General features: G+C 41.7%; 1 protein-coding gene across 6 annotated transcripts in view; it reads right to left on the bottom strand.

Moving 5' to 3' along the window:
- Nucleotides 1-27,986, bottom strand: part of ARHGAP28 (Rho GTPase activating protein 28) — a 186,283-nt gene that overhangs the window by 149,235 nt on the left and 9,062 nt on the right. The window contains exon 1 of one of the 6 annotated variants that reach the window (XM_070629459.1): nucleotides 8,761-8,950. The exons of the other annotated variants lie outside the window; for them this stretch is intronic. Within the exon in view, the coding sequence (XP_070485560.1) occupies nucleotides 8,761-8,879 (119 nt within the window). The 5' untranslated portion in view covers nucleotides 8,880-8,950. Of the gene's footprint in view, nucleotides 1-8,760; nucleotides 8,951-27,986 lie in introns of those variants that run through there. 6 annotated transcript variants of the gene reach the window in all.

Genomic DNA, 27,986 nt, shown 5'->3' with positions numbered 1-27,986 from the left:
ACTCCAGAGTTAAAAAGCATGTGTACTTGGATTATGGTTGTGTCTACTTTTTGAAAGAAACTTTTGATGATGATCCTGTACTTAGAAAAGTTTTATGTAATACGTCAAAAGAATTGTCTGAGGTTTTTTTCTTGTTGCTTCTTAAAACATCTGTGAGGGAGGGGCTGGCCCCGTGGCCGAGTGGTTAAGTTCGCGCGCTCCGCTGCAGGCGGCCCAGTGCTTCGTTAGTTCGAATCCTGGGCGCGGACATGGCACTGCTCATCAGACCACGCTGAGGCAGCGTCCCACATGCCACAACTAGAAGAATCCACAGCGAAGAATACACAACTATGTACCGGGGGTCTTTGGGGAGAAAAAGTAAAAAATAAAATCTTTAAAAAAAAAAAAAAAACATCTGTGAGGGAGTGACATCAGCATCAAGGCAGAGTAAGTTCTCCCGGTCATTTCTCCCCTCCAGCACACAATGAAAGGGACATTCATAATCCAACAGAGGACATACTAACACAACACAAAAAACGTCAGAGAGACCCACGCAGGCATACAATGGAGAGCGGAGAGGCTCTAGGCCCCCTCAGAGGAGATCGCATGGGGTAAGAGAAAACTTCACTCCCTCCCCTAAAGACTGAGCTGGGACCGCAGGTGGCCTCCGAGAGGGAAGAGACAGGGAAGGGGACACTCGTCGGCAGGAATATCAAGGATCCCTGAGGGCCCTTGCAATCTAGAGGGAAGCCCTCTACTGGAGCAAAAGCTTTGGCAGGGTGTGACCTTATAAAGCCAACAGGAGAGCAGATAGCAAGAGCAGAGCAAGAAAACCCCAAGAGCACCCAGGAGAAAGCACCCCTCCTGCCAACCGCCCAGCATGGCTCCAGTGCCTGGGACCTCAGCTGAAGGCAGAGGGCTCAGAATACATGGGGTCTTCCAGTGGCGATAGGCAGTAAGTGCAACCAAATAACACCTGGATGTGAAAAAACAGAGGCATTCCCATTAGCAATATCAAACATTATATTAGATCACCAGATCAGAGAGAAAATGAAAAGTAACCAGAAATCAGCCCTGAGGACACACAATATGTAATCTAAATGACAAAGAATTCAAAATAACTATCATCAAAAAACTCAATGAGTTCAAAGAGAATGTAGAGAAACAATTAAATGAGTTCAGGAGCTACTTCACAAAAGAGATTAAAACTATAAAGAAGAATCAATCAGAAATTTTAGAGATGAAAGACGCAATGGAAGAAATAAAACAAAATATGGATTCCCTGAATGCCTGTACTGACATCATAGAGGAGCGTATCAGCATAATCGAAGACAGACATATTGAAATGCTCCAGATAGAGGAGGAGAGAGAACTAAGACTAAAGATAAATGAGGAAAGTCTCTGAGAAATAGCTGACTCAATGAGGAAATGCAACATAAGAATTATAGGTATTCAAGAAGGAGGAGAGAAGGAGAATGGAGCAGAAAGCATGCTCAAAGAAAGAATAGCAGAGAACTTCCCAAACCGAGGGAAATCTGTGTGCAAGAGGCTTCTAGATCTCCTAGATTTGTCAATGTAAAAAGACCCACTGCAAGGCATATAGTAGTGAAACTGGCTAAAGTGGATGACAGAGAAAGAATACCAACGGCAGCAAGGCAGAAGAAAATAACCCACAAAGGAACCCCTATCAGGCTTTCAGCAGATTTCTCTGCAGAAACCTTACAGGCTATGAGAGACTGGAATGACATATTCAAATATTTGAAGAACAAAAACTTTCAGCCAAGAATACCCTATCCAGCAAACATATCCTTCAGATATGAGGGAGAAATAAAAGCTTTCCCACACAAACATAAGCTAAGGGAGTTCATAGCCATGAGACACCTCCCTACAGGAAACCCTCAAGAAGGCCCTCATACCTGAAAAAAAGAAAAGAGAAAGGGGTTACAAAGCACAGAGTAAGGAGATAAATAGGTAGACAGAATCAAGACAGGACAGCAAATACTCAAGTATAGGATTAAAGACAAAGGGAAGGAAAACACCAAAAACAAAGATAATCTTGTCATTTTAACCACAAACTCATAAAACAAAGTGGAATAGATGTGAGAAAAACAACTTAGGAGGGGAAGAGAAAAGGGACTGAAGAGAAAAGGGACTGATCAGTTTAGTCTAAGGAAATAAGAGGCCATCAGAAAAGGGACGATCTTCTACACTAAACAAAGAAGCAGAACAGAGACACAAAGAATAAATAAGGAGAAAACAAAGACACACAAAATAAAAAACTACATTAATTGACTGGTAGACCAAAATACACAGGACAAGAAACTAAGGAAATGCAGGAGAACCGGAAAACGAGTGATAAAACGGAGCATTAAGCCCTCATATATCGATAATCACCAAAAACACAAATGGACTGAATTCTCCAATAAAAAGACACAGAGTGGCAAGATGGATTAAAGAACAAGACCCAATAATTGGCTGCCTGCAGTAAACACATCTCAGCTCCAATGACAAGCACAGGCTCAGAGTGAAGGGATGGAAGACGATACTCCAAGCTACTGGCAAACAAAAGAAAGCAGGTGTGGCAAGACTTATATCAGACAAAGTAGGCTTCAAGATAAGACAGGTAAAGACAGACAAAGAGGGGAAGCATATAATGATCAAAGGGACATTCCATCAAGAAGAAATCACACTTATAAATATCTATGAACCCAACACAAAGGCACCAAAGTACACAGAAAATATTAACAAACCTAAAGAAGATATTAATAACAACACAACAATAGTAGGGGACCTCAACACTCCACTCAAATCAATGGATAGATCATCCAGACAGAAAATCAACAAGGAAACAGTGGAATTAAATGAAAAGCTAGACCAGTTGGACTTAACAGACATATATAGAACACTCCATCCAAAAATAGTAGATTACATATTCTTCTCAAGTGCTCATGAAACATTCCCAAGGACAGACCATATGTTGGGAAACAAAGCAAGCCTCTATAAATTTAAGAAGATTGAAATAATAACAAGCATCTTTTCCAATCACAATGCTATAAAGCTAGAAATTACTTACAAGAAAACAGCTGAGAAAGGGACAAAGATGTGGAGACTAAACAACATGCTATTGAACAAGCAATGGATCATTGAAGAAATTAAAGGAGAAATCAAAAAATATCTGGAAACAAATGAAAATGAAAACACTCCATACCAACTCATAAGGGATGCAACAAAAGCCATACTAAGAGGGAAATTCATCGTAATACAAGCTCACCTTAACAAACAAGCAAAATCCCCAATAAGCAATCTCAAATTAAACCTAATTGAATTAGAAAGAGAAGAACAAACAAAGCCCAAAGTCAGCAGAAGGACATAAATAATAAAAATCAGAGCAGAAATAAATGCTATTGAAACAAAAAAGGCAGTAGGAAAGATCAATGAAACGAAGAGCTGGTTCTTTGAGAAGATAAATAAAATTGACAACCCCCTACCTAGACTTACAAAGAAAAAAGAGAGAAAGCTCAGATAAATAAAATTAGAGATGAAAGAGGAGAAATATCAATGGACACCACAGAAATACAACAGATTATAAGAGAATACTACAAAAAACTATATGCCAACAAAACGGACAATCTAGAGGACATGGATAAATTCTTAGACTCTTACAACCTCCCAAAGCTGACTCCAGAAGAAACAGAGAATGTGAATAGATCAATCAGAAGTAAAGAGATTGAAACAGTAATCAAAAGCATCCCAAAGAATAAAACCCCAGGACCAGATGGCTTCCCTGGGGAATTCTACCAAACTTTCAGCTATTCCAAAAACTTAGGGAAGATGGAACACTTCTAACACATTCTATGAGGCCAATATCACTCTGATACCAAAGTCTGACAAGCACAACACAAAAAGGGAAAACTACAGGCCAATATCGCTGTTGAACATAGATGCAAAAATCCTCAACAAAATATTGGCAACCCAAATACAGCAATACATCAGAAAGATCATACATCATAGTCAAGTGGGATTCATACCAGGGACACAGGGATGGTTCAATATCCACAAATCAATCAATGTGGTACAGCACATCAACAAAATGAGGAATAAAAACCACACGATCATCTCAATAGATGCAGAGAAAGCATTTGATGAGATCCAACAGCCATTCATGATAAAAACTCCTAACAAAATGGGGATAGAAGGAAATCACCTCAACATAATAAAGGCCATATATGACAAACCCACAGCCAACAATATACTTAATGGGGAAAAACTGAACACCATCCCTCTAAGAACAGGAACAAGACAAGGATGCCCACTATCACCACTTTTATTCAACATGGTACTGGAAGTTTTGCCAGAGCAATTAGGCAAGAGAAAGGGATCAAAGGAATCCAAATAGGGAGGGAAGAAGTGAAACTCTCACTGTTTGCAGACGACATGATCTTACATATAGAAAACCCTAAAGAATCCATCGGAAAACTATTAGAAATAATTAACAACTGCAGTAAAGTTGCAGGGTACAAAATGAACTTACAAAAATCAGTCACATTTCTGTACTCTAATAACGAACTTACAGAAAGAGAACTCAAGAATACAATTCCATTTACAATCGCAACAAAAAGAATAAAGTACTTAGGAATAAATTAACTAAGGAGGTAAAGGACTTATACAATGAAAACTATAAAACATTATTCAAAGAAATAGATAATGATGGGAAGAGAGTCTATGTATGTGGATAGGAAGAATAAACATAGTTAAAATGTCCATACTACCCAAAACAATCTACAGATTCAGTGCCATCCCACTCAGAATCCCAACGACATTCTTCATGGAAATAGAGCAAAGAATCCTAAAATTCATGAGGCAACCAAAGACCCCGAATTGCTAAAGCAATCCTGAGAAAAAAGAACAAAGCTGGAAGCATCACAATCCCTGGCTTCAAAATGTACTACAAAGCCATAGTGATCAAAACAGCGTGGTACTCGTACAAAAACAGGCACACAGATCGATGGAACAGAACTGAAAGCCCAGAAATAAAACCACACATATACAGACAGCTAATCTTCAACAAAGGAGCCAAGAACATACAATGGAGAAAGGCAATTCTCTTCAATAAATGGTGTTGGGAAAACTGGACAGCCACATGCAAAAGAATGAAAGTAGACCATTATCTCATACCACACACAAAAATAAACTCAAAATGGATCAAAGACTTGAAGGTAAGTCCTGAAACCATAAAACTCCTGGAAGATAATATAGGTAGTACACTCTTTGACATCGAACTTAAAAGGATCTTTTCAAATACCATGTCTTCTCAGGCCAGGGAAACAAAAGAAAAAATAAACAAGTGGGAGTTCATCAGACTAAAGAGCTTCTGCAAGGCAAAAGAAACTAGGATCAAAATAAAAAGACAACCCACCAATTGGGAGAATATATTTGCAAATCATATATCTGATAAGGGATTAATCTCCATAAAATATAAGGAGCTCACACAACTGAACAACAAACAAACAAACAGCCCAATCAAAAATGGGCAGAGGAGGGGCTGGCCCGGTGGCGCAGCACTTAAGTTTGCACATTCTGCTTTGGCGGCCTGGGGTTTGCGGGTCTGGATCCCAGGTGGGGACCTATACACCACTCGGCAAGCCATGCTGTGGTTGGCGTCCCACATATAAAGTAGAGGAAGATGGGCACGGATGTTAGCTCAGGGCCAGTTTTCCTCAGCAAAAAGAGGAGGATTGGCAGCAGATGTTAGCTCAGGGCTAATCTTCCTAAAAATAAATAAATAAAAAAATTTTAAACTGGGCAGAGGATATGAACAGACATTTTTCCAAAGAAGATATACAGATGGCCAATAAACACATGAAAAGATGTTCAACATCACTAATCATCAGGGAAATGCAAATCAAAACCACACTAAGATACCACCTTACCCCTGTTAAATTGGCTATAATCACTAAGACTAAAAATAAATGTTGGAGAGAGTGTGGAGAAAAGGGAACCCTCATACCTGCTGGTGGGAATGCAAACTGGTGCAGCCACTATGGAAAACAGTACGGAGATTCCTCAAAAAGCTAAAAATAGAACTACCATATCCAAAGTAACATATGCACCCCTATGTTCATTGCAGCACTATTCACAATAGCCAAGACATGGAAACTATCCAAGTGCCCATCAACTGATGACTGGATAAACAAGATGTGGTATATATATATACACAATGGAATACTGCTCAGCCATAAAAAAAAGAAAAAATCATCCCATTTGCAATAACACGGAAGGACCTGGAGGGAATTATGTTAAGTGAAATAAGCCAGATTGAGAAAGACAAACACCAGATGATTTCACTCGTATGTGGAATATAAACAAGCACATGGACAAAGAAAACAGTTCAGTGGTTACCTGGGGAAGGCGGGTGGGGGGAGGGGAGGAGACAAGGGGTGAAGGGGCGCACCTCTGTGGTGACAGACAAGAAATTGCACAACTGAACGGGAGTGAATTCACTGGGGACATCTTCGTTTGCTCCGGCTGTCGTAACAATGGACCACAGGCTGGGTCGCTTCAACACAGAAATTTATTTTCTCACAGTTCTGGAGGCCAGAAGTCCAAGATCAAGGTGTCAGCAGGGTTGGTTTCATTCTGAGGCCTCTCTCCGTGGCTTGAAGATGGCCGTCTTCTCACTGTCCTCACATGGTCTTCCCTCTGTGTGTATCTGTGTCCTAACTTCTTCTTCTTCTAAGATCAGTCAGACTGGATTAGGGCCTACCCTAATGACCCTCATTTTAACTCAATTACCTCTGTAAAGGCCTTATCTCCAAACACAGGCCTGTGGTGATGTACTGGGTGTTAGGACTTCAACATACGAATTTTGGGGAGACACAGTTCAGCCGAAAACATCAGGGAAGGCAGGGAGGGGCACAGAGAAGAGGACTCTTTCTAACAGAAGAGATAACATGTGTGAATTGAAAGAGGATGGTGTAGCATGTTGAAGAGAAATTGCATGAAACTAAACCCTTTTGCAGTACAGATTATAAAGGAAGAATAGCAAAAGGTGAAACCAGAGAGGGAAGTAGAGGCAAATCAAGCCAGGTAAGGCCTTATATGATAGTCTAAATACTAAGCAATTAGAGTTTATCCTAAGGGAATGGGAAACCATTGTAGAATTTCAAGCAGGATGTACATGCAGCAAGATTGAACTCCATTTTAGAAAATTCACTCTGTCCACATTATAAGGAGATTTTTGGAGGCAGAGTGAGCACTTGGATGGTGTGTGAAGTAAGACAAGTGAGAAAGGCTGATGGCTTGAGTCCTGCCATGAGGATGCAAGAAACCAATACACAATGGAAAGCTAATCAATGGACTTGGTCAAGCGACTGATGGGGGCAAGAAGGAAAAGGATTCCCATGTTACCAGTAAATGCGTAGATAATGGTGAGGGAAGATGACAAAGTCAGAATGGACCTCTTGAATTTGAGGAACCTGCGGGACCGCCGGTACACCTTGGTTACTGCTAGTACTTATTGCCTATGAAACTCTTACTATACATCACAGAGTGTGCCGAGAACTCTACAGACGTTATCATACACCCTTCTACAGACGTGGAAGCTAAGCCTTAATGAGATAATATAACTTGGCTGTGACCCCATGTCCCTTCCACACTCTAACCGCCCCCACTCCTAACCCTAGGGGCACCACTATCCTGACCTCTGATACCATAGATTAGTTTTGCCTATTTTTGACAGGAATCAAAATCGTATATGAATGAAATCATACAGTGTATGCACTCTTTTGTGTATGTCTACATGCACTTTAAAGTCTGCAATTTAGTTTAGGGGGGAAAAAGTCTGTTGCAGACAGAGACATAAATATAATCTCATGAACTCATTATCCTATACTCTAAGGACTCCTAACATGGATACATAGTACTTGCATGTTTGTATTCGGACTTACACCCAGGTAAAATCAGCCATGCGAAATGCATCCAGGGAAGGATGAGGTTCACCTTCGTGTTGCATCCTTTTGAAGAGACTGAGTCACCCACCCAGACTGACTGTAACAGATCTCCTCATGGGCATTATAGATTAGGATGTAAATAGCATGGCGAGAGAGGTTTTAAAGCGAAAGTTCTATTGCAGTAGCTTAAAGTAAATTGAGATAAGCTTTGCATAATAATAAATTTGACGTTGACTCTAATTATCGTTTCTCAAAGTAATCCCTTTTTCTAGATAGCAATCTTTCACAGGGCTAGGGAACTGAAAGTGACTTTAGAAAGTGTTTTGAATGTGTTGTAAAAACAATAGAAATGTCAGTAGGAAATAGGCTTTTTAACTAGTTTTAAAAACTCTTTTCTAAAACAATTTTATAGAAGTTGTGCATTTAACTCCAATATTTGACTGCATGTTCATTATACTATATAATTTTACCTTGTACTCGTGTAACTCTGAGTTCTTTTCTTACCTGGACCTAAGAATTTCTTGGTGGGGTGGGGATGAGTCTTATTTTTAGGATAAGAGGGTTTCGGCCCTGACGGCTGTCTCCCTGTGAGTTACCCCACTGTTGCTTTCAATCACAGTACAGCATACGCTCCCAGACCCCCAGTGGATGCTTGAAACCGCAGAGTACCAAACACTGTTTATATACTATGCTTTTTTCCTATACATACATACCTATGATAAAGTTTAATTTATAAATTAGGCACAGAAAGAGATTAACGGTGCTTTGGGGCCATTATTAAGTAAAATAAGGGTGACCTGAACACAAGCACTGCAATACCTGGACAACTAACCTGATAACCGAGGCAGATCTGACTAACGGGCCGGTGGTGTGTACAGCATGGATCCGCTGGGCAGAAGGAAGAGTCGTGTCGCAAGGAGGATGGAGTGGGACGACAAGAGATTTCATCATGCCACTCAGAATGGCGCACAATTTAAAACTTGTTATTTCTGGAACTTTCCATTTAATATTTTCAAACCTGGGTTGCCTGCGGGTAACCGAAAGCACAGAAAGTGAAGCTGCGGATGATGGGGGGGCTACTACATAAAAAACGATAAAAAATATTTTACTTGGAAAATGAAAACAATCATATTTGCAAATTTACTGTCATCAAACTTTTAAAGTTGCCCAATGCTTGAAAAGGGGCCAGGGTGGGGGGCAACTTATCTATTCACTGGAGTTCTCCAAAAGAGGAAGTTCTATTTGTTTGTTTAGAATAGTTAAGATATAACTCCATTCCAGAGAAGATGCACATCCTTTTTTAGCATAATGAATTCTTTTTTTTTTTTCAATAGTTTTTGGTGAGGAAGATTGACCCTGAGCCAACTTCTGTTGCCAATCTTCCTCCTTTTTTCTTTTCTCCCCAAAGCCCCAGTACATAGTGTATATCCTAGTTGTAGGTCATTCTAGTTCCTCTCTGTGGGATGCCACCACAGCAGGGCTTGACGAGCAGTATGTAGGTCTGCACCCAGGATCTGAACCGGCGAACCCTGGGCCACCAAAGTACAGTGTGCAAACTTAACCACTCGGCCACAGGGCTGGCCCCAGCATAGTGAATTCTTTGTGCAAACTCCTACTGCAAATCTTTTGATCACAAGTTCCTCTTAAATCTCTAACATTCCTCATTATATTTTGATGTCTGTCTCCTAGAAAAGAGCCAACAATTAGCAATGGCCTTCTTGTTGAACCAAACAAGCTTCTGATTACAATCTTAAAGAATCCACTTTTGAGAAAAGAATCAAACACCTGTGACCAAAATTTTGACTGCAGGACGCCATGCCTCTAAGCGGGTGGGAAGCAGCAACCCCGGGGGAGAGGTGAAGTCAGGTTATTTTTCAGCGGGGGAACTCTGCAGCCGATGTGACAGCTGAGTTTCTCTGTTATATGTTTAATTTTCTTTTTCAAAGTCAGATAGGAATCTATAAAAGTACTCAGATTTTAGCTACTTTTTACTTTGCTCTTGCTCCAGTCATTTCCATATTTATTTCCTGTCATAAGTGACGTGTATATTTCAGTCCCTTCACTCATTTAAGACTGGAGTTCCATAAGCATCTCGGGCTTATTTAGAACTCTTAAACTTGTTAGGTGCAGAGCTCAAGTTCTAAGTATATATTGTTTAATTAACCAACCATTCTTTAAGCAGGATAACTGGATAAACATTAGTAACATTTCAATAATAAATTAGAGAATCACAGACCTGAAGATCATCATTGACTGCAACTTTATATACAGTACAGAAAAGGGATAAAACAATAAAGACTACACCCAAACTAGGGCTTTTATTGATCACTATTAGGATATTCTAAATGCAAACTAGAATTTTCTTATTCATTTCTAAGCTTTTCTTTTTGAAAAATCTGATTTATTCCAAATTTGCCAACCAACACTTTAATAAAACTTCCTGATACTTGAGTAACTATGTCTAAAAGGATTAGACTGAGAACTAAATCCCCATCTGCCAGCATGTCTGAATTTGCCTCCTTCCAAATTATATGTCAGGCACCAGTGGTGAAGCAAAGATGAGAAGAAAAGAGTACACATTTGAAAGGAAAAGCCCGTTCCATGCTTCCTAAGCAACAAATCGGAACTGACTTTAACTAGTATTTTATTGTGTGAAATGAGGATGATAAAAAGTCTCATTAATAAGAACCCATTTAGTAAAGCACAAGTTCCCTGTTATTTTAGAACAAATCTCTTTGCCTGACTCTTACACACAATAAATAAATCATTATTTCCTGTTTTGCCTTTGATCTTCTCTGATTAAAAACCACAACACTCATTTATCTAAAATATTAGGTGGACAGATACGGAGTGAAAAAAAATTCACAAATACCATAAAATCTCATTTTCGGTCTGGCTGCCTACAAATCTTTAACCAGACCAACCAACTCGGAGGAAAATTGGGTAATTTGCATTTCCCTGCCTGCTTTCTGGTGCAATATTAAAAGGCAAGCCAGCAACAGACCCTAGAGGAGAATCTAAGCCCTAAACCAATGAAGAAAAGAGCAATCTTATTTGTGCTCTATGGATATTAAGCCGCTTCTCCCCATTTCTCATCTGATGTAATTATAGTATGTTTGCCACAGGAAGTCCTTACTTTGAATCTTCTAAATACTATTTCTAGCAAACCTACAATTCCATGCAGTGACATGTATAAAGAAGAGTTCACTACCTTCAGTTTTTGCTCAACCCCTTCCGTAATTAACCTGGGAAACAGCTCTCTAACACAGCACAAAGAGAGGACTCAAGGACACTTGGAAAATGGTCCCCAAAGTGAAAAATCTACAGCTCGCTCATTGACCTGCTGAGGCCGGGTCCCGGGAAGCATCCTCAAAGCCTCTTGACCTGACAGGTAATCTGAGGGGCAGAGCTCATTAGTTCTCTACTGGGGCGGTCCAGTGTGACAGCCTGACATCCAGTCCTGCTCATGTAGGTGAACAGCTCTGCGTCCAACGCTCTAGTCTACTCGACTCTGGAAAGATCCTTGACACCAGTTGTTAAAGAGTTTACTTAAGTTGCCAAAAACATTGGATATCATGTCTGTTCCTGTGTCTCTAGTGTCACAGTTCTCATTAACTTTGGAATGATAGAGGGAAGGACATAAAGAGAGAAAGAGATCACAAAATTTTGGAAAATTCTATATACCTTTGTCATTGCTTAATTCTGCATCTCTCTAGAGACATTTTACCTCCTTAGATTTCACTTCATCTGTTTCCCTTCCTATCTTTCAGTCCTGCTCTGCCCCTATTCTCCACTACACATCTCTACAAAATACGTAATAGGGCTTCTCCTGTCTCCTAAACCTCACCACGTTCAAGAATAGCTTATTCTAGGGGCTGGCCCTGTGGCACAGCAGTTAAGTTCACATATTCCGCTTCTTGGCAGTCCAGGGTTCGCCGTTTCAGATCCCGGGTGCGGACATGGCACCGCTTGGCAAAAAGCCATGCTGTGGTAGCATCCCACGTATAAAGTAGAGGAAGATGGCGTGGATGTTAGCTCAGGGCCAGTCTTCCTCAGCAAAAAGAGGAGGATTGGCAGTAGTTAGCTCAGGACTGATCTTCCTCAAAAAAAAAAAAAAGAAAAGAATAGCTTATTCTACTAATCAGTTTCCATGTCTCCAAAAAGTACTGCTATTTCCCATTTGTGATAACTATTAAACAGGCCATACTCTCTGCAAAGAGTCAGAAAGGATATATTATGCTAGGTCTTTCTGTGAGAATTATTTTCATTACTCATCTTAGTTTTTCACCACTTTAAGGTGGCAGAGGTGGAGCAGGGAGCGGGGAAGGCAAGGAGGGCAGGAAATGATGATTCAAAGGACTGAGCAAAAACTGACGGTGCTTCTGAAGGATGCACAGGAAGAACAGTTAATTCCGACACAGAGCTCAATATGTGCAGTCATTGTTCTAAGGTCCTTACTCATCCTGATGTCTTTAAGCCTCACAGTAAGGCATGAGATACACTATGACGGTTCCCAGTGAGGAAATCAAGTCGCTGGGAGGCTAACTTACCTGCCCAGAGTCCCACAGTCGGTAGGAGAGCTGGCATTCCAGCCCAGGCAGTCTGGGCCAGAAATCCTGCCCTGCACCACCGATTTGTTTCTTTCAAAGTTAACAGAGTTGATTAGTTCGATATTGGTAAGGCTGAAAGTGAAATAAATTCACAGTGACTTATGACAAAAATGCCCTAATTCTTTTGTGATCAATATATGAACTGTAACAGTTGAGACACATACTAATTTAACCGATATTTTTGACATTTATTGCTAATACAAAGCAATCGCTCAATGTTGTCCAGGATGATGTTCATTTTAGAAAACATGGAATATATTTTATAGTTTTTGGATTTGGGGTCAGGATGACCGTATGCCCTGGTTTGTTCAGAAAAATCTGTTTTTACCTGCTGTTCAGGCATGATTGTTAATAGCACTTCCTTTCACTTTCAAAAGTGTCCCATTTTTTAAAATAAAGTACATAGTTGTCCTACCTATGCACAACTATGCACGAGTCAAATTGCATTAAATTCTGCTCTGATCTCTTCATCATATTATTTTTCAGGTCATTCTTTAGAGCAACTCCAGAAGCCATGATCTATGTCAACAACCACCAATGGCTGTTTGCTGTCCAGCATGTATTCTGCTATTTTTATGTACATATTTTTCTTGTTATATGGTCTCATCCTCAAGCTTTCTACTTAACAAGAATCTTTCACTTACTTTTTTCTACCTATGAAATTTATTAGGACTAATAATTAACTCTAAAACCTACAAAAGACAACAATCAATATAAAACAAACACCCTCCTCCTCCACCTCAAAAAATACATAATAATAAAATTTCTGTGCAACTAAACCTACAGAAAGTTATCTCTGTAAACGCTATTTTATAATCACACATGCTTATAAAAGGGAGCCTTCTTCTGACCTTGTCTTCTCAAACATTTTCCAGGACTTGGTACATCACCACGTGAACTTTAAAGGATGTTTTATTCATCTTCTTAGAAACAACATCTGCATAAAAGCTGGCAAATGCTGCATTTGGTTTTGATAATTCTGACTCTTTCATTTCCTCATCCTAAAATCAGTTGTTTTCACCATCGTGAGCCCAGGTATGCCTTTTCCCATTTCTCTTTTTTCTGCCTCTTCCCACCTTCAAACACTTCATTTCCTACTAGTCCTTTTGCCAGATCACTGCTTCTCCTCTCCCAGTACTTTCTAGTCTATAATAGCTACCCCAATGACATTTCTATCCTGAAAGATCCCATCGTCACTCTTTGGTAACAAGCCACTATCAATTTCACTCTCAGATCATGCTCCCCAAAATGCCTCTGACTCAGCGATTGCCTTAGTAGGCCTATGCTGTCTCTGTATCCCTTTATAATTCTCTGAAGAATTACTTTCTTTCGGTCCGCTTCCACAAACTCCTGCCCTCCCTGCCCTCGGACCGAATTCATCTGTCCAATCAGAAGGAGAGTCTACCTGGGAACCTCAACTGGCGCATTAGGCTTCCCAGCCCCTGGGCTTCATTCATCCTATTGCTGACGAGCATCTCTGGGAAACAGACCTACAGAAGGAAGGGAGGAGATTCTTGCCCTCTCTGTAGGTTAGTTTACACCGGCCCTGAAGCATTGGATTTTATTACTTCACCCTTAGCTCAGTCTACATAATTACAGACCTTGGAGGGGACAGTTGATCGCTAGTCCTGGAAAGTCGCTCATGACAGTGGTGAATTAGCATGAGAGAGACAACTGTCCACTGTATCCTGCTTAGGGATTTCAAAGTTTTGACAATATTGTCTCTTTCCTAGACAGCATGGGTTCTTCAGATCTTAGTATTTAAACTTATCTTGATTACGATACCCAATACAGAACGGTATTCAGCCTTAATTTCCCTATAATATACCTTCTCCTACCATATTTTAGCACCACTAAATGGCCTCAGTTATCCAAAGATAGGTTTAATCTCACTATGATAATTCCACATCATTAGAGTTCTCTATAAAAGTTGCTTGGATGTATGGCACCTTTTTGGGAGAACTCGTAATAAAGTCTGAAGATCACGTTTAATAGAAAGAAGTGGATTTCATTAAAGAAATAAGGAAAGTAATTACAGCTTCAGAGTCACATGGCCAAAAAGAAATTATATATTCCATCCTATAACGACGTTTTAAACAGTCATTTCTTCCTAATTACCTGTTACCTTGTTCCTTCATGAAAATGGTCTTATTTGAGATAAGAAAAAAGATGAAATCATTGCAAGCAGAGAATGGATTGTATCATATATTTTAAAGCTATTGATGTGATACTGAAGACAAGCACATGTTCGCTAATGTAGACCAGAAGTGGACCAAATCTTAACCAGGAAAAGGGAGTGTAGCTCTGTGTGTCAGCTTTACAATTAGGCTTCTGTCAGAATTTCAGCATCCTCTCTGTCTTTTATGGACAGAGACCGTATTTCATAAGACAAAAATCGGTATGCTTGGGGTAAAACATTTCAAGATGAAACTCTACTCAAGAGTCAGAAATATGCAGTAGCCAGGCCTCTGGGAAGACCACGAGAACTCAAAAACAGCAACAAAAGTAAGACGCCTCGACTAATTCAATTCCATTTCCCCAAATACTAGCCTTTCATTTAATTTAGAAAATATCTATTTTATTAAGAATAATTTTTAAAAAGCAGTCTTAGGCCAAACCACATACTACATGAGGTTTTATACATTATGCTTTTCCAGCTGTGGTCTGCATTTGTAGAATAAGCTGAAACTTTATCGTATGCCATAGAGTAAATCATAAGACTGCATTATCCCCATGAGTCACAAATACAGACAGAGGACAAAGAAGGAAAAAATACAGTTGATCTCAGTTTGGTCTCACTGAAAACAATACTTGTTCTTACTGTCACTTTGCGTTAGGTAAAATAGGAATGTCTAAAAAACATTTTTAAAGGAATTTATTTTTAAGTAGACACAAGCAGAGGCTCTCATATCAAATAAACTTTTTTACTTTAAGCTTTTCGAATTGCAATATTGTACTGAAAGTCAGTAGAAATATTTAATAGCCTCTCTCAAGGACTCTTTCCTTAAAAGAAAACAAACTACAAAACAAGCTCACTGGCACCACTTCAAACTGGGCAGCTAGATATTACAATCTCTCTGTCCCCGCCCAAATTATAGCCTCAACTCAGGGTCACTTGACTAAGCGACATTTCTGTAAGACACAAAAGCTACTGATTCATCAGGAAAGGCCTGGGCTCTATTTTTACCTCCTATGTCCACTCCTGCGCATAGTGTTTGTAGTAACAACAGAGAGAAATCATCATCGATCAGCAGGTGAGAGACAAAAGAAAACAGAATCATTATGAGCATATAAAGAGGAAAACAACAAACCCAGAACTTGGTGTGATGCTACTGACCACATTCCTTAGGGGCCTAACCTCTGCGCTCCTGAAACAGAGCAGAGACGATGAGGTGCTGGGAGGAGCCAGCGACCTCACTGTTACCTGTCTGTGCTCTAGCCAAGAGGAGGCCAAGCCTGCTGTCATCACACAGCCACTCAGGCTAAGAATTGACTTCACACCTGATGAGAAGCTTCCAGAGCCCATTGCACAGCAGCCCTTTCTGTTTAGACATGGTCCTCTTTGTGCAGCGGCCGGAATGGATTTAGCAATTGGTTTTGTTGAGCCTGGAACCTTTGTTATACTGCATGAGGACTATGTTAACTAAAGACACAAAGGGCCTCAAATATAGACAGAAAAGATTGTGGGAGACCGAGTTAGAGAGGGTCAAGAGAAAGCTCATCAGGAAATTTTAAAATTTAGCACTAGTCCTTTATTACCTTGTGATGCCAATGATGCAATCAGAATTGGTAGGAAGGTCTAGTCTGCTCCGTTGTTTGAATTTGGGTCTGAGGACCCAATAATTCATAACAAGGCTCATATTCTTTTGAAACAGTTCCAGAAGCTGTGGTTGTTGAACTCAGTAGGGGAAGGAATTCCATCTGGCCCTACTCATGATTTTCCTCCAAGAGTAGTAATGAGGATTAATAAAAAGCATGGCTGGGTAGAAATCTTATTAGTCTACCAAGGGTGAATGGGCACTGGCCAATTTGTGAAGGAAGCTAAAATTAAATTCTTAATATAATTAATGTCAATTAAATGCATATAATAAAGAATGACCACCCTGGAATTAATCTATTTAATAGTTAAAATATAATCAAATTGGTCTGTTCTACAAATGGAGCTCTCCTTCCTTTCTAATTAAACACTTTTTTATGAAGCTGGATTTCCCAGATGCCTGGAATTTTTTTCAAGTTTTGTAGGTATGTCTTCAAAACGAAAGGGACTTGGCTATTTCTTATAATAGGAAAATTGGTTTCTTATCTTAGTAATTGCCAATTAAGTTCATAACCCTAGAGAATTTCAAGGACAGAAGATCAAACTAAAATCAGAAAGGAAAATTAACCAATATTAGGGTTCCCGCAATTATAGAGAGAGAGCACTATAGTGTTTTGTAATCTATGCTGCTGCTGCTGGCCTGACTGGATCTGGCAGTGCCATCTGGGGGTGGAACACCCCAGTAGAGAACCAGTAGATACTCCAGTCACCCCAGCCACCCAAGAAGAGTGTGTGTGTGCCCACCAGCTGCGTATCTCTTCTCGTTTGCCTTGCTATGCTCCAGCCCCAATGACCTCAACTTCCATGTACATTCCTCATCGCCATCATTTTCCAGTCTTTAAAATTACATTCTCCGATATCCTCTGAATTGTCCTGAGTTACTGAGCCCTAAATTAGAAGCTGCACTTTCACAGGAGACACACTATCTCCAAGAAGAGGGATTGCCTCACAATGAGGTCATGGAAACTCTAGCTTTACAGTTTGAAAAACAAAAGTATTTCCTTTCTCTTTCACCTCTCGGGGATTTTTTCTTTAGAAGAGATAAAATCTGACAAAGTGAAAATAGAAGCAACTGACAGGGCAGAACCTGACCCTGATTAGCATTTCTCTGTGCTTCTTCAATGCTTCCGTTTCTATTTCTTATTGTAAGAAACTGTCTTGTGTGATAAGGTTTAACCAGAGTCAATTATTTTGTTTCCCAGTTTTGGAAAAGAAAGTTTACCCACTGCTGCCTTCCCTCCTCCCATGAACATTTATAGGGCGTGTGCTGGGCACTGAGGGCATGAAGATGAGCCGCCCGTGGGCTCTGGGGAGGCTGCAGTCCAGTGTGGGGCGGGGGAGGCAACAGAGTAGCAGCGTCACCATCCCGGGGAATAAACGGAGGGCTGCAACAGGCCCAGGGTTTACAGGGAGCACAGAGAACATAAACTGGGGAGCCAGACTGGAAGAGAAGAGAAAGGGTATCAGGGCAGGCTTTCCAGACAATGTAACCAGCGGCCCAATCCCCAAGCAGATAGGACTCAACCAGCTGAAGGCTGGGGAGAAGGCTCTTCAGGCACAGGAAGTAGGATGTGTACAAAGAGGGCAGCGTGGCGGTGAAGAAGGAAGGGCTCTGTTAGGTTATGCACATTTTACCACATCTTAAAAAAAGCAGCAGCAGCATGGATCTTGGAGTGAGGCCACTATTTTTCACTTGGGCAAATTACTTTCTCTCTGTGTCTCAGTCTCCAAATCTGTAATATGAGAAGCAGAACAGTACCTCCTTGTAGGAGTAAACGCTTGGGTGTAATCCACGTCAAGCACTCAGCCGAGCTGGCTTTCGAGGAAGCACCCGATAAACGTTAGCCGTTATTATTGTGCACAGACCCAGGGACAAGTGAGGGCAGTGTACCTCCAAGGGCAGAGTGAGTGTAGGTTCCCTTCTCCAAAGGAAAAGTCCAGGAGGCAGGAGAAGGAACCCAGAAGAGAGAACTGAGCTGAAGGTTATCAAAAATGACATTTTGAAGGGGACAGCTGGTGGCGCAGCAGTTCGGCTCCCACTGCACTTCAGCGGCCCGGGACTCGCCAGTGGGGATCTCAGGTGTGGACCCATGCACAGCTCGTCGGGCCATGCTGTGGCAGGCATCTCACATATAAAGCAAAGGAAGATGGGCACGGATGTTAGTTCAGGGCCAGTCTTCCTCAGCAAAAAGAGGAGGATTGGCGGCAGATGTTGGCTCAGGGCTAATCTTCCTCAACAAAAAGAAAATGGCATTTGAAGATACCACTTTTTCCTTCCTGAGGCCTCACTGAGCTGTAAGTGTGCACTGACGGTGCGTCCTGAAAGCTACCTACACTTTAACTTGGGAACAACTTGTTGGTGCAAATGGCCCTGTCTTCCAGAGCAGAAATGCGCCTTCTGAAGGGCAGACTGATCACACTGCTCTCAGTGTGCCTTCCATAACCAGGCCTGAGAAGGAGTGCAGTCCTAAACCCACGGATGCCAAACATCCCCATGAAACCTGGGTCTGTTACACGCACGCCACCGGACGGTCTGTGGATGGAGGGATGTTATATTGTGATGCTACATGCCGTATGGGAAGGAATGACAAGACGACAGTCTAAGGAAATATGAGGACGAGTCCTTCCCATAAGAAAATGGTACAGAAATGTTAGAACATTGGAGACTTGAGTTGCCTTATGTCTTAGTTTCCTCGTTGGAAAAATCAGGCTGGATGTTTCCTAAAGACCCTTGGGACCTCGACTGTCCTGTGAATTGACTGATGAGTAGGCGGTATGGAATCAGGCAGAACACACACGCCTGGGTGAGGGGAAATTTCTGTCCAGTCCACACAGGTGTCAGACACACCACTAGGGATGTTGCAGAAGAGAGTAGTATTTGTTTGCCTTTTGCATTTCTAACTTTCCTATAAAGATATGCTACTAATTTGCCACTCATGACTTCAGCTGACCCTTCCTGAATCTCTGGCTCAGTGCACTCCGGCCTGCTGAAAGGATAAGGTGCTAACACCTCACATCAGTTCCTTGCTCTGACTGACTAGTAGCCCAAACGTTTTTGCCTTCTATTGGTCAAAGATGTGCTAGAAGCTTTAATCCTAATCTCAGAAATGCTTCGGGCCGGCCCCGTTGCCGAGTGGTTGAGCTCACGCACTCCGCTGCGGCGGCCCAGGGTTTCGCCTGTTCGGATCCTGGGTGTGGACATGGCACCGCTCATCAGGCCATGCTGAGGCGGCATCCCACATGCCACAACTAGAAGGACCCACAACTAAAACATAGAACTATGTACTGTGGGGATTTGGGGAGAAAAAGCAGAAAAAAAAAAGATTGGCAACAGTTGTTAGCTCAGGTGCCAATCTTTAAAAAGAAAAAAAGAAATGCTTCATTTGTATAAACAAACATTTTTCTCTCTGTCTAGGCACACAAGACTAGGGACTGTTGGTCTCACTGCAGATCACACACCTGCATAGGACCCAAGGAAAGCACTAGAAACACCAAGCAGAATCCCATTCAGAAAACCAGCCATGGACTGTGGATATGAGGATCAAAAAGGATTAATTTCCCCTGTCTTCCCATTAAACAACAGTAGATATAATTTCCACCCCTCATGTGAAATACTGAAAGACTTCTGTTTCCCCCATGCCCTCCTTGAGAAGAGGCTAGGGGGCCAGCCTGGTGGCTCAGCAGTTAAGTGTGCATGTTCCACTTCAGTGGCCCAGGGTTCACCGGTTCAGATCCTGGGTGTGGACATGGCACCGCTTGGCAAGCCATGCTGTGGTAGGCATCCCACGTATAAAGTAGAGGAAGATGGGCACAGATGTTAGCTCAGGGCCACTCTTCTTCAAGCAAAAAGAGGAAGATTGGCCATGGTGATAGCTCAGGGCCAATCTTCCTCACCATTAAAAAAAAAGAGAGGAAATTTTAAATACTAATTTGACCAACATCTTCTTAACTTATGGTCCATGAATCATCTGAAAATGCACACAAGTTTGTACAGTATATATATGTGTACTTTTCACAGGGGCCTAAAACTTTTATTAGATTCTCAAAGAGTTCTATGACTTGAAAGAGCTAAGAACTACATGATAAAAAAGAATTCGTTTTATTTATGTATGTAAAAATACAACTCAGGGCCCCAAGCTAGGAGTAATAAGAAAGCATAAAATACATCACTTTTTGTTTTCACTTGAATATCTTTGAGTAATGAATGTAAATTCCACATTAAAAGACAGTATCTGCCATACATGTTCTGTTTGTGAAAATTTACCATGTTTCAATAGTTCATCAAATAATTTTGACAATACAGTTTGTAATTTGGCTTTAAATAAGTTCATCCTAACACTAGGGGAAAAAAAAAGATATCCTGGATATAAAATGGCTCCCTAAAATAGGTATTAATGCAGTAAATGGGTCACTTAATTGAATACTTGCTGAATTTGAGGTCTAGTCGTGCTTGGGTACGTGAAGAATTCCATTCTAGGGGTGGCGTCACTCCAGGAAGGCAGAAAATCTGTAACTGAATGTCTTTCACCACTTTCCCAAAACAAACTGAGGTGCATTCCATCCCCAACAATCCTGGGCCCGACTGCAGCTGACCAAGTTTGAGATGACCTCCAAAATCTGCTCTGTTCCTAGCCATGTTTTTGCCCTCACGGAATTATCAGAATGCCTTTGGGGGTCAGGGTTCCGTTTGTGTTGAGTTGAAGTCTTCTCCCCGCGCCTGCCCTGTATCCCTCTGGTGCACAACATTAAGAAAACTGTCATCAGCAACTCCCAGCTGTGTCATCCAACCCCAAGCCAAGCTAACTGGGGATCAGAGCTATGTATGTCTCTGCCAAATGTGAATTCTGGAGACTGGGACTCTGGCTGCACCAGATTCCAGCATCTGTTTTTGATCACTATCAAACCAGCTACTCCCAGCATGTAAGCTAGTCTGTATCTGTTATTTGACTGTGGCAGCATAAACTCTTCAATAATTCTAAAAGAATTAAGTTTATGCCTGAGTCCGATTCTTTCCAAATTAATTTTATTAATTTTGAAAAAAATCTACAAAACGTTGAAGACCCCCTCCAAGGTGAGGTACATTTCTTAATTTATTTTCATTGGCTGCTTTGACAGTTCACTCACTGAGCCAAGCCCATCCTGCAAATACATGCATAGAATGTCCACTCCTTCCCTCCATGCATCCGATCCCTCCGCACGCCCACGCCGAACTATTAGCCCCTTTACACCCGCTCTGCCCCACCCCCATCCATACACCAACATCCACGTCACCCATGACATCCATAAGTCCAACTAAAACACCACATCCTCTATGAAGCAAAGCCTGTGTTCCCTCTAGAGGCCTCAAAGCGAGACAAGACACGGCCCCCAGCTGTCCTGGGCCCCCTGACAAGCCCCTCAACCACAGGAGCTCCGTTTCTTTAGCTGTGACCCTTCACAATGTCTTGAAAAGAAGACACACAGTGGATACTTGCTAAGAAAAATTTTCAAAAAAGAATAAATGGATGAATGAACTGAATGACAGACAATCTAGAGGTCTCTATTTTCTCAGTCAAAATTATTTATTTCTCTCACACACAATGTTACAACAATTATTTGGAAAAAGTGTTCAATATATTGGGGGACTTTTCATTAATTAATCTGTTTGCTAAATGTATAACTCTCATTCTTTTTTGGCCAACCCTTGGTTCAGTTTGCAGGATGCTACCACCTGAATTCCTATTTCTGTTTCTTTCTCTCTCTCTTATTCTTTTAAAATACATGAACTAAAGTAGTTTTCCCAATGTTGATCCGATAGCATATTTGAGGTAATATGACTCATCTCCACCCCAAACTGAACAGGGCGAAAAGCACTACTTAAAGACTCGGGAGTCCTGAATTATCTGGGCTCTTCCTCCACTGACTCTTTGCGGCCTTGAAAAGTTACTACTCTGAGGTTCAGTGTCCTTGTTGAAAAATAAGCCGTACCTAGTACAACCTCTGGTTCCTTTCAGCTTTATGTATTCTAGAAAACAAATTCTCTGTATTTTGCTATGATACGCTTACTCTACATACCTCACAAATAGGCAGAACAGGAAGCTGTCCACACCAGAGGACTGAGTTCTGTGGCCCATAGGCCACTTCCAGCCCACTGCTTGTTTCTGTAAATAGAGTTTTATTATAACACAGTGACACTGATTTACCTACTGCTGCTTTCGTGCTAAGGCTAGCAGAGTTGCAACAGAGACCATATGGCCAACAAAGCCCAAAATATTGGTCTTTTGCAGAAAACTTTGCCAATCCCAGGTCTAAATGATGTGCACTGAGGTGTGTGACTTCCTGCCAAAAGTACTCTCCTCTGTTCCTTGAATGAGACCTGGAATTTCACCATTAGAGGTTAAAAATGCATATATGCTTTGGGAAGGCAAACGCCTTGTGTTCCTTGGGACAAGAGGAAAATGGAAGGGCTCCAGGAAGCCAAAGCTAACTGAACAGCCACCAAGAATAAAACTGCTTACATCCCACTTTTGCCTGGGTCCACCACGGAGAATTGAGTCTCTAGGTTCTGATACTGTGATGGGTTTTAACCTAACCCTGCACCCTTGCCTAGCCCCTCGTATACGCAACAAACAATACCTGTAGGACAGCTGGGTGGCAATGAGGTATGACAATAAAATAGAACTATCAAAAGGTCTACATACATTTTTATCACGCTCAGGCTCTGATGAATGACGTGTTCGAGTCTCAAAAGCCATTACTCTTGAGTAAAGGAAGGCAGACACAAAATAATATATACTGGAATATTCTGTCTATATGACTTCCAAGAATAGGTAATAGTAATCTGTGGTGACAGAAGTCAGAAATGGGCAGAGAGGGGTAAGTGACGAAAAAGGGGCATGAAGGAAATTTCTGGGGTAAAGGAAATGTTCCATGTCTTGTTTTGGATGGTAGTTACGTGGGTAAAAAAATCATCTAATTGAATAATTAACTGTGCATTTTATGTATATGGAGTATATCTTAAAGGATTTTTGTTTATTTGTTTGGGGATATGTCTTCAGAAATCTTGGAGATCCTTAGGATCATGGTCATTATATAATTTCCCCTCTATAGTATGATGAGAGGGTAAGGTGAAAGAGAAAGGAGAAGAGGGAGAAAGGGGAGGTTTCTTGGTAGAGACAATTCCTGGGACGCCTCGAAGCCCCTGCCCTTCACAGGCACATTCCTGCGTTATGTCATCAGATAGCTGTTTTAGGACCTAGTCTTTCAGAAGAAACTCAAAAGCAGAAAACGAGGAAACAAGTGAAAGAGGTGTTTCCCCTTAAATTGTGTGTGTGCATGTGTTTTCTTGGACTCAAAAAACAGAGAAAATATTCAACAACATTCTCACATGTTTCCTGGAAGGCTCTGCTTTGTTTAAATTGTATTAAATTTATTCTAATTTTGTATCAATATAAATAGAGGCATTAAATTAGCACATATGATATTAATAAAATTCTTCTTTCAAAAAAGTAAGTTATGGGGGCCGGCCCCACGGCCAAGTGGTTGGGTTCACGCACTCTGCTTTGGCAGCCCAGGGTTTTGCCTGTTCAGATCCTGGGCGTGGACATGGCACCGCTCACCAGGCCATGCTGAGGCAGCATCCCACATGCCACAACTAGACGGACCCACAACTACAAATATGCAACTATGTACCGGGGGGCTTTGGGAAGAAAAAGGAAAAAATAAAATCTTTAAAAAAAAAAAAAAAGTAAGTTATTAATGAATGCTCTCTTTTAAACCTGAACAAAAAATAATTAGTCATGGCATTCTTAAACAGTATCCAACATTCCTATTAATTTGGCTACCAATTTAAAATCATCTGAAAAACAAAAATCACTTCTGCTTGTTGGACAAGCTATATTTTTCAAAGAAAAGCTGAAAGACAAATATCTTACAGCTATATTATCTTGACTTGGGTAGCTTGGTCGAAATAAAACAAACTCTACTTAGAGTAATTGAAGGTACTAAAAATTAAACAACATAAGTACTCAAGAAATCAATTAAAAAAGCAAAGTTAAATGAGAAGGGGAAAGGTGTTATTATAAAATAAGTACAGGTCTGAAACCATGTTTTGGTTAAAAATCTAGGATTATCTAATTAGCTTCATGCCCAACTTAATAATAGAGAAAAGTAGAACTTAAGAGTCAGAAGAGACCCCATAGGTCAACTAATGGAACCCCTTCATGATCCAAATGAAGAAACTAGGCATGCAACCGCGTTCAGTGGACCCTAACCATCCTACCCAGCTGCACAGTAAGAGGTCTCTACCCTCCCTCGCGTTACCCAGCGCTGGCGATGCCAGCCACTGTGTCTGCATGCTGCTGTCCTTTTACCTCAGCCTGGTTCTTCGGCCAAAAAACACTCTTTCCACTTTCATTCCTCCTCCTAACTCATGTTTGTTTTTTGTTTCTGTTTTTGCTTTTTTGCTTGAGGAAGATTGGCCCTGAGCTAACATCTGTGCCAATCTTCCTCTGTTTTCTAAGTGGGATGCCACCACAGCACGGCTTGATGAGCAGTGTGTAGGTCCACACCCAGGATCCAAACCCACAAACCCTGGGCCGCCAAAGTAGAGTGCACAGACTTAACCACCATGCCATCAGGCTGGCCCCACATGCACATTCTTTAAGTCTTAACTTAGTTACAACTCCTCCAAGAAGATTTCCTTAAGTCCTCTCTCACTCTCACCAACAAGAGCCCCGAGTGTCAGTTCCACCCACTCTCCCAGAGCACCTCATGCCTTTTTGCTCAGTCATTCTTTCCATCATCCAAATATGAGGGTCCACTCTGGGTCAGTGGACTAAAGTGAGGGATATAGAGAGAGAGGTCCTTTCTGCCCTCAAAGAGCTACAGTTTGGATGCAGCTAAGATTGCCTGTTAATGAGTCCATCTCTTCTCACTGAAGCACTGACCATTAACCACCTTTGTAGCCCAGAACCTGAATAGTATGTGGCATACAGAGGCTCAACAGATGCTTCTTCAATTTCACTTGTGAGAATCGGTTTAAATTTTTCTTGTTTTAATGAATGAAATGACCCTTAAGCAAAATTTAATCTTTAATACAGTGCTCAGAGTTTGGAAGAAATTTTAATACAGTGCTCAGAGTTTGGAAGACTTTCCTGATGGTCTCCCAACACAAGGACAAGTCACATGTCCACATTTCAGCTGTGCTGCGTTCATGCAGCGACCATTTGCTAAGACTCTGCTGAGGGCCAGGCCCTTTGGAGGGGGAGGGGAGGGAAGGTAGTTAAAGATTCAGCAATGAAGAAAATAGAATGTTCCTGTCCTAACAGTACTCACACATTATTGTGGGGCTAGGGATAAAGTTTCATCCTATATGCAACAATGTTATTAACAAAGGATTTTAAGTAGCAGACAAAATGTGTTTAAGTCTTGCATTTTAGAATCGCTAGGTTTCTTTTCCGGACTTTTACCAGAGTTTCGGCTCGTTTTGGTAAGTTTTAAAAGCTCCCCCCTCAGTCTGCCTTTTCTCTCTCTTCACCTTCCCATAAGCTAAGCTTTTATAGTAAGTTCTACCTGCTGCCTCTGCTTTCTTACCTCACACTCACTCTCCAACCTGCAGCAAACCGGCTTCCACCTCTCTGATTCATTATACCCACTCTAGCAAAGATCTTCCTTGCTATCCACACTACAAATGCAGTGGACAGCTTTCCGTTTGACTTTACTGGTCATTTAGCTGCTTTTGACATGGCTGTCCGCTCATTCTGAATCTAAGGCCTTGGCTGCCAGAGGCTCCTGTCCTTTGGTCTCCATCGGAGGCCCCCGATGCCCTGCCCTGCCCTCTTTGGCCCTGCTCCTCGGGCCTCCCTGCTTATTCTAATGCTGTCTCCACCGACACGCTATTCTCTCCCGCCAGATCTCATCGGCCCCAGTTTTAACTATGTCCCAAAAGCTCAAGACTCCCAGGAAGGAACAGCTGAGAACTTTCAGCCTGGATCTTCCTCCCACGCTTCCAACGCGTACGGCCAACTATCAGCCAGGCAAATACAGCCTGGTCCCCACGATGCATTTAATCACCAAATCATACCGACTTCACCGCTTGTTTTCCCCACAGAATCCGTCGCTCCCTTTCATCAGCATTCCCGCCACGCTCGGCTAGGCCCTTGTCCTGTTGACTTGAACACCAACATTAGCTTTCTAAAGTACTTCTCTACCCCTAGTCATGGTCTTCCTTAAAACCATCTTTTATACTGCAGAGAAATGAACAGTTGGGGGATCCTGGAACAGAATAAACAAAGAGTTACAAGATTACAATTTTGATTTTATGGATTTTAATCCAATAGCTCTGAAACCAATTTAAAATAGTAAAGATCTGAAGCGGGTATGGGCAGGGCGGGGCAGGGGGAGTAAAACAGACGGAAGAGAGACTACAGCAGGGTAAATTTGGTTAAGTGAAGAGAGCTCCTTCTTGAGACACATACAAAAGTCCTCTGAATAGCAAGGTACTTCCATGAACTCTAAAGAGAATTGGTGCTAACTGTTTTAACTCTCACAATAGGAACCCTGTTGGAGTCTGGATAAGAGGAGTATCATGTTTGTTTAGGCTTGGTATAATCGAAATCAGCTTCACTCGGGCTTCTTCTAAGCAATGACTAATGTTGTTTTAGCTGATGTTGACTCATTGCCCCACAAAGGATGACACAGCTCTCAACAGGCAGAGTTCGGCCTGCTTTTTTCCAGTTGCATGCTTCCAGCAACTGAAAGAGGTAGGGGTCGGCCTCCAGAGTGGAGCTTCGTGCAACTAAGCACAATTCAGACTTTACCAAAACAGCTGCCAAGTCGACCTGGTGATCAGCGAGCTTCACAAACGAGGAGGGAGAGGAGGCAAGTTGTGGTATGTAAAACTCGCACAGGCCAGCATCCTCTGTTTTTCAAAACAGAATCTGCGGAAACTTACAGTCAGCTCTTTTCCCATTTAATTGCTTGCTCTATTGAGGTCAGCAAATGTTTTTCTTTAAGATGCCAATGAAAAGTCGCAGCAAATGTGTTTTCGAGACTCTCCAAGTTCCACTTAGTGAGATAACATGCATGGGGAGTTGTAAGCGTGTTTGAAAGGAAGCTAAGGAAATGCCATTCTCATAATGGTCACCACCTTTTCTCTAGTTCTATACCTTACGTTGCCCAGGCAGGGAGTTTTTCCCCTCCTCCAGGATTTCCTTGCTGTTGGCCTGACTCTTCCCCGAACACATTGGACCATGTTGTGGGCCTGAGTGAGTGACCGGGGGTCAGCAGAATGGATTCAGAGCCTGGCTCAACAAGGTGGTTACTCCTTACGAGGCCCTTGGCGAGACACTGTTCCATACTTTGCTTCCCAGTTGTCCCGCAGATTGATCCTTGCCATCCTCACTCATGACTGGTCTTCATGAGGCTTAGTTCCTGTTAGTCACACACTGTGAACAACCTGGCTGGGTAAGAATAGTTAGGGAAGTCTTCTAAAGACACAGCAGGTAGCATAGAAGCCCAGCCACACTGTTTACATACAACTAAAACGACTATCCAATCTCTGCAGCTCCAGTGTCCTGAGAACCAACAGTTGACCAAAATGAACACCATGCAAAGCACCCAGAGCCTGGAGGCCATTCTAACTCTGACCTC

This window comes from Equus przewalskii, chromosome 7 (assembly GCF_037783145.1).
Source record: "Equus przewalskii isolate Varuska chromosome 7, EquPr2, whole genome shotgun sequence".
Taxonomy (NCBI): Eukaryota; Metazoa; Chordata; class Mammalia; order Perissodactyla; family Equidae; genus Equus; species Equus przewalskii.
Note: the sequence above shows the minus strand (reverse complement) of the source record. Positions and strands in the feature narration are given on the sequence as shown.